Source organism: Serinus canaria, chromosome 6 (assembly GCF_022539315.1).
Source record: "Serinus canaria isolate serCan28SL12 chromosome 6, serCan2020, whole genome shotgun sequence".
Lineage (NCBI taxonomy): Eukaryota > Metazoa > Chordata > Aves > Passeriformes > Fringillidae > Serinus > Serinus canaria.
The window spans coordinates 31,613,690-31,623,380 of record NC_066320.1 but is presented as its reverse complement, the minus strand read 5'-3'; the positions used below and the strand labels follow the sequence as shown (position 1 = coordinate 31,623,380).

At 50.0% G+C, this 9,691-nt stretch overlaps 1 protein-coding gene across 1 annotated transcript; it reads right to left on the bottom strand.

The window, feature by feature from the left end:
- Positions 1 to 6,316: 6,316 nt before the first annotated feature.
- On the bottom strand, positions 6,317 to 8,796 carry LOC127059742 (PHD finger protein 7-like). Its single transcript, XM_050975974.1, is given in 10 exon segments — positions 6,317 to 6,631; positions 6,634 to 6,826; positions 6,969 to 7,082; positions 7,298 to 7,564; positions 7,801 to 7,948; positions 7,951 to 7,989; positions 7,992 to 8,037; positions 8,155 to 8,244; positions 8,337 to 8,425; positions 8,700 to 8,796. Coding segments are annotated over 10 exon segments (1,398 nt in total).
- Positions 8,797 to 9,691: the final 895 nt, after the last annotated feature.

The window sequence follows — 9,691 nt, the reverse complement described above, 5'->3', positions numbered from 1 at the left end:
CAGTCTCAGAGAATTCCCTTTCTGAACCTTCCCAGTATATTTTTTTTAAGTTTGCATTAGGTAGAGATGCAAGTGTGGAAATGGCATTACTTTTTTTTCTGCTGCAATTGAAATTTATTTTAAAAATGGCACTTGAAAGAGCTCTGTATTGCCTATCCAGAGGGCTTAGTTTTCTTTAGCAAGAGCTGTACAGCAATAAAACTTTTTAAAGGCACAAATATGTATCTGCAAAATGTTGCTATAAGAATTTGGCTGAAAAGGCTTAATCTGTCTCCATCGTATCACTTGCACATATTTTTGTGAAGTAGCTTGTGATGTTTCTTTAAATCAGGTATATGAAATGCTTTTCTAAATGAATAGTGACCCTGCCTTCAGTGCTGGGCAAACACACGGAGGTAATCCAAGCACCCTAGAGCCAAACCAGCATTCCTGAGGCACCCAGGGCAGCCCTTGGCTTCACTGGGAGCTTTGTTTGTGGAAATAATGCTCAATTGTGCTGGCACCTGTGCACTTTGGCAAGGGAAGTGTGGGTTTTGGCATTAAATCATTAAATATATATACTGGCATAAAAAGAAAAAATTACATTGTTTGTGGATAAATGTAAACCAAGATTTAAGGGGACCATGTGAAACACTGAGAGGCAAGAGCCAAACAGTGAACAGGGGGAGATGGGAAAACATACAATGCAGGGTTTCCTTTTTTTTCCTCCTTCCTGTTGGCAGTCTTAGGAATCATGCTTATGACATTGTCCTTGACCTGGGTTCTTTTCAGCTGCAAACCCATGAATTTGTGTCATCAGGCACTATTTTCTAAAGTTAAGTAATCTATTTTGGTAATTTTTAATAGGACCCAAGTGCCTGGTGGTGATGACCGGGTAAAGAGCTTCACATCTTGAACCTGTTAGAATTTTCCATGATGAAACAATCTCTGTTTTGTCTTCTAACAACAATGTTGGGAGGATGAGCTAAGTAGAAAAGCAGGCCTTAGTTATTTCTTTGTTCTTTTTAATTTTTTGTTTTGTTTTGTTTTGTCTGCAGCTGCTTCTTCATCTTTTCCACCCTTCCAGCAGCAGGTGGAGCCAGAAGATTTGCTTTAAACTTAGAGTTTACTGCTGGGTGGAGAGTTTTTGGAGTTTGGGAACTCCTAGGGGCTTGCTTTTGGGATTAACTAACACCAAGGTGTGACACAAGCTTCAGTCTCGGCTGTGGGTGCATAACTTGTGCTGTGCACTCCTGTGGCTGATCTTGAGTGAAGGGGATTGTTAGAAGAGTTCCTGCACCTCCAGTGTGGCAAACACTCAGAAATTCTGACTGATAGAGATGTGGGGACAGCTGAGAGGGGAAAAAAAGAGGCTTTCCTTCTCCCTTCACTGAAGTAGAGAAATGAGAAGGAGGAGATTTGGGACAAAATTTTAAGTAGACCTTTAAACTTGTGAACTGCTTTCCCTAGACCTCCCTGTCGTGTTTCCATCCTTAAGTAGTTGGAGTTGCTGTATTTTTGCAGTGAAAAGAGATGTTTTGCTGAACGTTCCCTCAGCAGGAAAAGCAAGAGAAAAAATATTACTGGATTAAAATCCCCTTGTAGTACCCTAGTGGGAAGCTCATGAAGCTTCTGTGTTGAACATCACTTGTAAGGGGTCCTGAGGGTCACCAAATGCTTGAGAGTGGTAAGATTTCATGGAACCATTAAGGTTGTAAAAGACTTCTAAAATCATCAAGTCCAATCTTTCTGCTTTGCCTGTCAAACACGGGGAGTTACAGCAGTCAGATTGCTCATGGCTCAAGAGCAGCTGACTTAGGCACAGGTTGGAATGCTGCTTTGTTTTTATTTTCCAGTTGAAGTTGTTGAGCTTTGGATTTCATCCCTGAGGCAGTCCAGCATGGTGAATGTCCTGTGGTGCAGATAAGAGGTGACCATCAGGAATCCTCTTCAGCTGTTGCTGCCCTCAAAGCTTTCTGTCCCTCTGCTCAGGCTCGTTTGGAGAAATCCGAGCAGAGATGGTGCTGTCTGGAAAATCCCCAGGCTGTTATCGGCACTAGTCCAAACAAATACGGGTAGAAAGCAACTCCTACTTGTTCCTGTATAAAATCCTGAGTAATCTGCTATGATTTAGGCTGCAGAGAAAGCCCCTCAAGAGTAGTGACCCTTGGCACAATGTGCAAACCAAACAAAGGCCTGGACCTTGGATGAACTCCCAGCCCTTCTCCGGGTCTGACAAATGGGAGACCTAATCCTCAAACTAATACAGTCATTTGGAGGAGCTGTGAAATGAGGAAGGGGAGTAATTATCCTCTAAACACTCAGTTCCCTGTCTACCATAGGTATTTCCAGAAGACACCAAGGCTGCCCTGCCTCAGATGAGCTGTGCTAGAGCCTAGTTTTGTGTAAGGAATAAAGCCATGGCTCAAATTGGCTGTGCTGGGAGGAATGACAGTGGTGTATATTCCATCTGGCTCTTGCTGGCAAGATGACCAATGCCTGGTCAGTGAAGTATTTGGCAGTTAGGGCTGTGCTGAAGGAAACTGGGCTCACATGGATGTGGTGGGAATTTTCAAATAATTTTCCTTCAGAAGTCATCCTAAGACCATTGAGGGAGAAGATGCTCAGGAGTGCTTCCCTACATGCATCGGAGCACTTATTTTCCAGTGTTCCTTAGTAGTTTTTAATCTTTTATCCTTAACAGTCAAAAATCATTAAATACAAATTACTTGGTCTTTCAAAAGCATTTCTGAATAATGGGTTAGTAGAACAAAAACACTAATTTCTACCCTGATGGAGGCAGGAAAGGTGAGGAAATCACAAAGCCTCTGAAAGCTTCAGGGATTATCCTGTGCTCCACACCTTCTGCCACCAGTGCTGTGGAAGCTCCTGCCTTCTCTGAGGATAAAAAATCAGCTTTTTGAATGATGAGGGTGAGTCCCACAGGGACTGGCCAGCTTTGTCATCACAGGTGTCAGCAGCAGCAACTGTAGAGACTCAGGGAAAAAAAAAATCCATACTTTTACATGTATTTCAGTTTAATACACAAACTTTGATCAGGACTTAGATTTAGCAGAACATTCCTAGTTGTATTGCATTATATATGTGTAACTCTACATTTTGTATGTGGGAAGCCTCGTTGGAGCATGTGGTTTGAGAAGTACCCTTTATTTGGGGTTATGTCGTTTGCAGGGGCAGGAAGCTGTTGTGGTTTGAATTTATTTTATTGATTCCTTGTCAAGTTTTTTCTGCTGTACCTCCATGTTCTCCTCAATTTGGTTTACCCCCTATGTTTTACCCTCCCTCAAAGCTGTCCCTCATGCCATTCCCCACCCCTTTTCCAGCTCTGTCCCTGCCTGTCAAGGCAACCCAGCCCCTTTTGTTCTGGAACCTTCCCTGCCACTCTCACCTTGGGCCAATCCCTGACTGCAACACCCCTTTGGAATTCCCCTACTCCTGGAGGTCCCATTGGCCCATGTGAGCCATCCTCTCCACCCTCCTACCCCAATTGGCCCCAGACACTTGATGGAATCCCCTCACTCCTCCCTTGAGGATTCCCTATTGGTTTGCTGTCTGTGTCCACCCCCTGACTTGTAGCTGTATAAAACCTGTTGTAGGAGGGAGCTGTGGAATTTCTTTTCTTCTTACTGTTGTTATGTGGTTTAAACTTTTAGCAGTGCACATTCAAGATGGAGAGCCTCTTCTTCTCTCTTGTGCTTGGTCTCTGTTGTGGCTTATGTCTGGTAGTGAGGAGCAAGTGGCTCTAAAGGTTGTGCCTCTGGTGAATCCCATACCAAGGCAGTTCCCCAGTGCTGGCCCAGCCCAGGCTCTGGTGGGATGCATTAGGAAGCCACAGGAGGAGCACTTGTTTCTGCTTGGTTTTCAGATAAAAAACCTTTAGAAGAGTGAGTTCGGCTTCTCAGTTTGGTTTAAAGAGCGGGGCAGCGTTAACCAGTCAGTGTTCAGTTGTTCTGAGCAGTTTGTGTTTCTTTAGCTGCTCTGGTGAGGGAAGGCAGTGGTGAGCCAGTCCCAGGTCACTCCTGGGGCGCTGGTGCTTGAGGAGCGGCAGTGACCTGTAGGCAGTCACTCATTTCCACGCAGGACAGATGCCACTGCCGTGCTGCTGAGCCCAGCACCTTCCCCTTCTACAGAACAAGGATAAATCCACCTGCATTCCTGCCACTGCATTTAATGGACCAGAAGTTCTTGAGATGTCAGTGAGGGTCCTATGGAGGGACTTGACAGCTGGCTTGCAAGCAAAGCTGAGTTAAGAGGAGAATTAATTATTGGTGATTTTTTGGTGTATCTATAGAAGGGAAAAAGACCAGGCTGTCAGTGTGGAAACAGATTAGAAAAGATAAATGAAAGTTTTTGGAAGCTAGACTACATGCATAAGTAGATGTGTGTATGTGTGTATGTGCCTTGTTAAATTTCTGTAAAACTTTTGCCAATCATATTGATGCTAATGGTTTTGCAGCAATGAATATAATAAATTATTGTGGTGTAGTTAATGATTAAAGATTACGCTTTGTTAAGAATATATAAGGGGGAGAACACGCAAAAATAGAAAGGTTTTTTTTTCAAAGCCATGTGTACGTCATGTTCTACCCAACAATAAGAGTGTCCCTTCCTCTGGGTGTGCCTTATGCCTGGCATGACAGGACCCTGATTCCTCCTCTGGCCTCTGAGCAGTGCCATCATGGAGTAGGCCCTGAGTAAGTGATGTCCCATGAACATAAAGGGTTTCAAACTTTTATATAGCAGAATATTGTAAGGGAAACGTTAAAGAAGACAAGGAAAATTAGGATTCTTGTGCCCCTGCAAGAGGCTGGCTTTTTTTAGAGGAGGCTCTGTGTGTGCATGGACTAGAGCCATGTAACTGGGACATGTTGCATTGTCTGGACTGCAGTAAATGCCAGGCACTTGCTGTACAAACACAGCCATGGTCTTACTGCTACAGTCCTTGATTTCTTGCTCTCATGTATGGGAGTAGTTCCTTTGCACCAAGGCTAAAGGCAGTGTGAGAACGGGACTGGCATTTGACTGCATTGCAGTCTCAGCTGAGGAGCTCGGGTTTGAGCTCCCAGCTCTGAAGTTAATCTTGGAAAGCACAAAAAGCAGAAAAATTAAAAGGTTAAAGCCAAGTGGAGTGGGTGTTCCCACGCAGGGATTGGGTGCAGAGCAGACCCATAACTACATCATTTCAGACATCAGGGGATAACAGAGTGCCATCTCCAAGCACAGCTGCTTCTTGCTAGTTAAGGAGCTGCTGGAAGAAAACAGTTTTGGACGGGCCTTGCTCTTTGGGTCTCTGTGGAGATGAACTGGGGTCGTGTAACAGGGCTGAGGACTGGTACCACTGTTCATGTCCACAGGTGTGAGGTACAGCTTGTCATGAGGCAACCTGAATGTACTTTGTACTTGGCAGAGAGGGCTGCTTGTGCTTTCAGGCTCCTCATGGGGAGTGGGAGGCCAGGGAATGCAGGGTGCTCAGACGTGGATGGGGGTGTGAACATGGCTCAGGAGCCAAGCACTGCCCTGCAGGGCCACTGAAAGCAGCTTCTGAGGACCAGCAAGGCCTGAACAGCATGGCCATGCTGCTGGGAGTCCGGGAAGGGCAGCTGCGCACTGGAAATGTGCTGCCATCCCTGGGGACATAGATCTGTGTTCATTACACTAAGAGAAGCTTGGAGGAAGTCTGAAGGAAATTATTGAAAAAGACATATGGATTCTCTTAGTGTAAAAGAACTTTATTTCTTGTCTATTTATTTCTACTTATCTATGTGTTATCTATGTGTTATCTATTTCTACTTATCTATGTATCTATCTATCTATCTAAAAGTGTATCTGTTGATGTGTCTTTGATGGGTAAGGGTGATGGGGGCATTGGGCAGGGTGAGAGTTTGTGCTGCTGTGTTTTTGTGGGCGGCTGTAGGGCTTTTTTGCCCGCCGTTGTTGCTGCCAGACGTGTCTCATGCGAATTGGGCCAGGCTGGGAGCGGTTGTCCGTCGTGGATCCATGGAAGATCCATGGAGGCCTGTATGGACATTGTGGCCGTGCTGCTTGACTCTTGGCAGCCAAAGTGCCCTGAGACAGCCCCAGCATGGCCTGTCTGGAAGTGCTGGGGCCACTTTCATCAGCACTGTGGGCTGGCCCAGTGTCAATCCTGCGACGTTTTGCGGGTGGGCCATACGATACCGCTGAGTCACTGTCTTGCTGTGGGCAGCCCCGTTTGCAGGCCCAGCGAGGGCAAGAGGAAGAGGTGCCGGTGTGGGCAGGACACTTGCCCTGGGAGAGCTGTGATGCTGCCTGGCTGGAAGTGCTGGGTTTGCAGATGTCAGCCCTGTGGGCAGGCCCATCCTGGATTCTGCAGCGTTCTGCAGGAAGGCTGTACACTGTCTGTGACTGTCTGTCTTCCTGAGTGTTGCACTGCTTTAAGGCCTGCTGAAGGCTGGTGGAGCAGCTGCTTCTGAGGAGCGCCGTGCCCTGGGACAGTGTCAGCAGTTCTGTGCTGGAAGTTTTGGGGCCCACAAGCTCAGATTTGCTAGTGGAACCTGCAAAGAGAGGCAGCAGGAAGGTTGTCAGGACAGACCGCCAGGGTGCAGGCAGGAGAGGCCACTGTGGTATCCAGTGCCCTCCTGGAGCCAAGCCGTGTGAAGAAGGCCCTGCTGCCAGGCCCATGCTGGCCCCTGTCTGCATTGCGTGGTGCCAAATGCTTTGGTGCCTACCAGTGTCGGTGGCAGCACAGGTGCTGCACTCCCAGGAGCAGGTGCTGCTCCCCAAAGAGGAGCAGAGTCGGTGGGTGCCCTCGGCAGCGCAGGAGCTGCACAGCTGCAGTTGCCAGGGTCTGGAGGAGCAAGGAGGTGATGAGGACAAATTGTCAGAGCAGGGGAATGCCTGGCAGAGCTCTTCTGCATACATTTCTATCCCTGAGGCTGTGGGGAGACAGATCCCTTTCAGATGCCTGCATTGCTGCTTTGGCAGCTTACCCGTTTGCCTTTGTGTGCTCCCTGCCTCCCGGACAAAGGCACATTGCAGCATCGCAGCGGCCGTGCCTCTGATCTGAGGGTCCGACCTCTTGGTCACTCTGCCATGATGGGGGTCTGCAAGAGAAGGAAGGGAGAGAGTTAAGCCCAGCTGAGTCCCCTCAGGCAGATCTCAGCAGTCACTACTCCTTCACCCGTCCCATATCCAGGTCCTTGGTGGAGCTGAGAGCAAGAGGTGCAGGCCAGAAGGTGGCCAGGCCTGGCGGGGCAGTCCCTAGGCTGGCACTGTTGTTGTGCCTGCCTCCTTGGGTGCTGGGAGGAGAAAACCCAACCTCTTAGAGAGTCGGATCCCCATGATGAGCATTTCCGTCATGAAGGGCTCTTGGCTCAGGCAACACGGGCATCGGAAGCCAACGCCAGAATGCAGAGCCAGTCTCTGGATGCAGTGGCGGTGGAAGCGGGCGCCTTGGCACGCTGGGCACCCCATGGTTTTGTAGGAGATGTTGTCTTCCACAGTGTCCAGGCAGATGCTGCAGGTGTTGTCCTGGCTTGGACGTGGCCGCAGTAGCTGCTTGGGGCGGTGCTCCCAGCAGAAGGACCTGTGAAGAAGAAGATGGAGGAGATGGGCGAGGGAAGGGGGAGTGCAGAGTTCTTCAGCTGTGCTGGCATTGTTGTTTCAGGAGCTGTGAGGGAGCCCCCACCCCTGTGTGGCTTCTGCCTGTATGTGTGACATGTTGCTGGCCGCCATGGGCTGGCAACCCCTTGAGTGCCCTTTGGGGTGGAAAGAGCTTGGAGATGAACACAGTGGCTAGATGTGAGGGCGGGCAGGCCTTACCTGTAGGCCCCAAAGTACTGGGTGACACATTGGCCATCTGGGGCACAGGGCAGGTGGAAGGTGCGGTCGCAACCCGTCTCGCAGCAGGTGATGGTGGCCCCCATCTTGCAGCAGATGAAGCAGCTCTGGAAAGAGCACAGCAGTCCCTGAGAGTCAGGACTGGAGCTTTGTGGTCCCTTTGCATTTCAGACAGGGAGAGGGATGAGGGCAGAGCCAGCTTTGAGCCTCTAGAGCCTCCTGCAGATGAGCCTCGTGTGTGATCCAGGCCTGGGGCTTGTTTGCTGGGGAACAGGAGGAACTGGCCAAGCCTCTGCAGGTGCAAAGCTGCTTGCTCCTGCCAGGTTGTCCTCTCACCTTCTTGGCTGCTTCTCTGATGATGTGCCTGGTGTCCCCAACGAGGAAGTGTCCAGTGCCCTCCTGTGGGTAAAGCCCAGTGGCGAGGATCTGCAAGGCAGGGAATGACAGGAGGTTGTTAGGTGCGGAAGGCAGGGCCCTTGTGGGCAGAAAGCCCCGGCGGGAGCCCTGAGAGACTTCACCTGGCAGTAGGTGTGGACACAGAGCTTGAAGTTGAGTCTCCTGTCCCCACAGATGTCGGTGTCCTGGGTCTGGTGGCACAGCATGCATGCTGCAGAGACAGAGCAAGTGCCCCAGGCGTGAGCAGGTCTGTGGGACTGGGCAAGTGTCCGTGCAGGATCAGCCCCAGGGCTCTGCTGGGTCTGTGTGGTGCTGGCTGAAGGGCAGAGCAGGTCAGGCATGGGTGCCCCAGCAAGTGCCCAGAGCCCAGCCTGGTTGGGGAGCTCGTGCCTTGGCCTGGCATGGTTCTTGGCTCCTCACTGACTACCCCAGAAGCCCCTGTGTCAGTGTCAGGGAAGTGTGGGGAGGGAGGCTTCTGCTGCCACCTTTTTCCTTGGGGACAGTTTCTGGCCGTGACCTCTTGGATCTGGAAGAGGTTGATGGCGAGTGGCCGAAGCGTCTCTTGCGCTGCTGTGCTGGCATTTCTCCTCCTGACACTTGTGCACCAAGCCTGAGTGAAAAGAGGAAAGCGTGTGAGCTGTGTGTGAGGCAGCAGAAGCCTCTGACTTACTCTGTTGCTTGAGCAGCCTCAGGCAAGCTCCTTCTCTGCAGTCCTTTGCTGGACTGTGAGGGTGGTGTTGAGGTGCAGCTATGTTAGATGGCTTAGGCCCGGGGTGGTGATGTCACTGGGGCCACTGTGACATGGCCAGCACTGATGTGTGGTGATGGGTGATGGTGATGCTGTGCCCATCCCACGTGGTGATGTTGCAGTAGTGGCTTTATTGGAGGGGATGGGATTAAATTCTGCTGGGACTGAATTTTGTTTTTGTGACAAAATGAATGTGGGTGACACAGCGCTGTGTGAGCCATGGCTGAGCAGTGAGTGGTGAGGCCTGTCGTGCTGCTGAGCCCCAGCAGCAGGGAGCAGGCTGGTGGCAGCAGCTGCTGGCAGGGGACACAGGTGGGGAGAGCAGATCCCTGGGACCCCAGGAGAGCCCACAGCTTGACTGCAAGTCTGCTTGGGTGCACAGCTCCCTCTTGGTGCTGCTGCTCTCGGAGCGGCAACTCCTGGGGCAGCTGGTTGTGAGCCAGCTTGGCCTTTTCATCACCTGTAGGGTTTGTTGTGATTTGTTTTGCTGATTAAAATATCTCATCCCACAAGTCTTTGTCCTGTCATCTCCTCTTCCAACTCTTATATCATAAGCAAGTTTCAGACCAGGATGTGTTCAATGTCCTATCAGCCTTCTCAGCTCCAATGACATAAAAACCTGCCCAGTCCTGGTATCTGCTCTTGCCCTGTCAGGCACTCACTCAGCTCCTACCCTCATCAGTCTCAAGCCATGCTGTATGTGTGGGGAATCTTTTCTGGAAAGCTGAC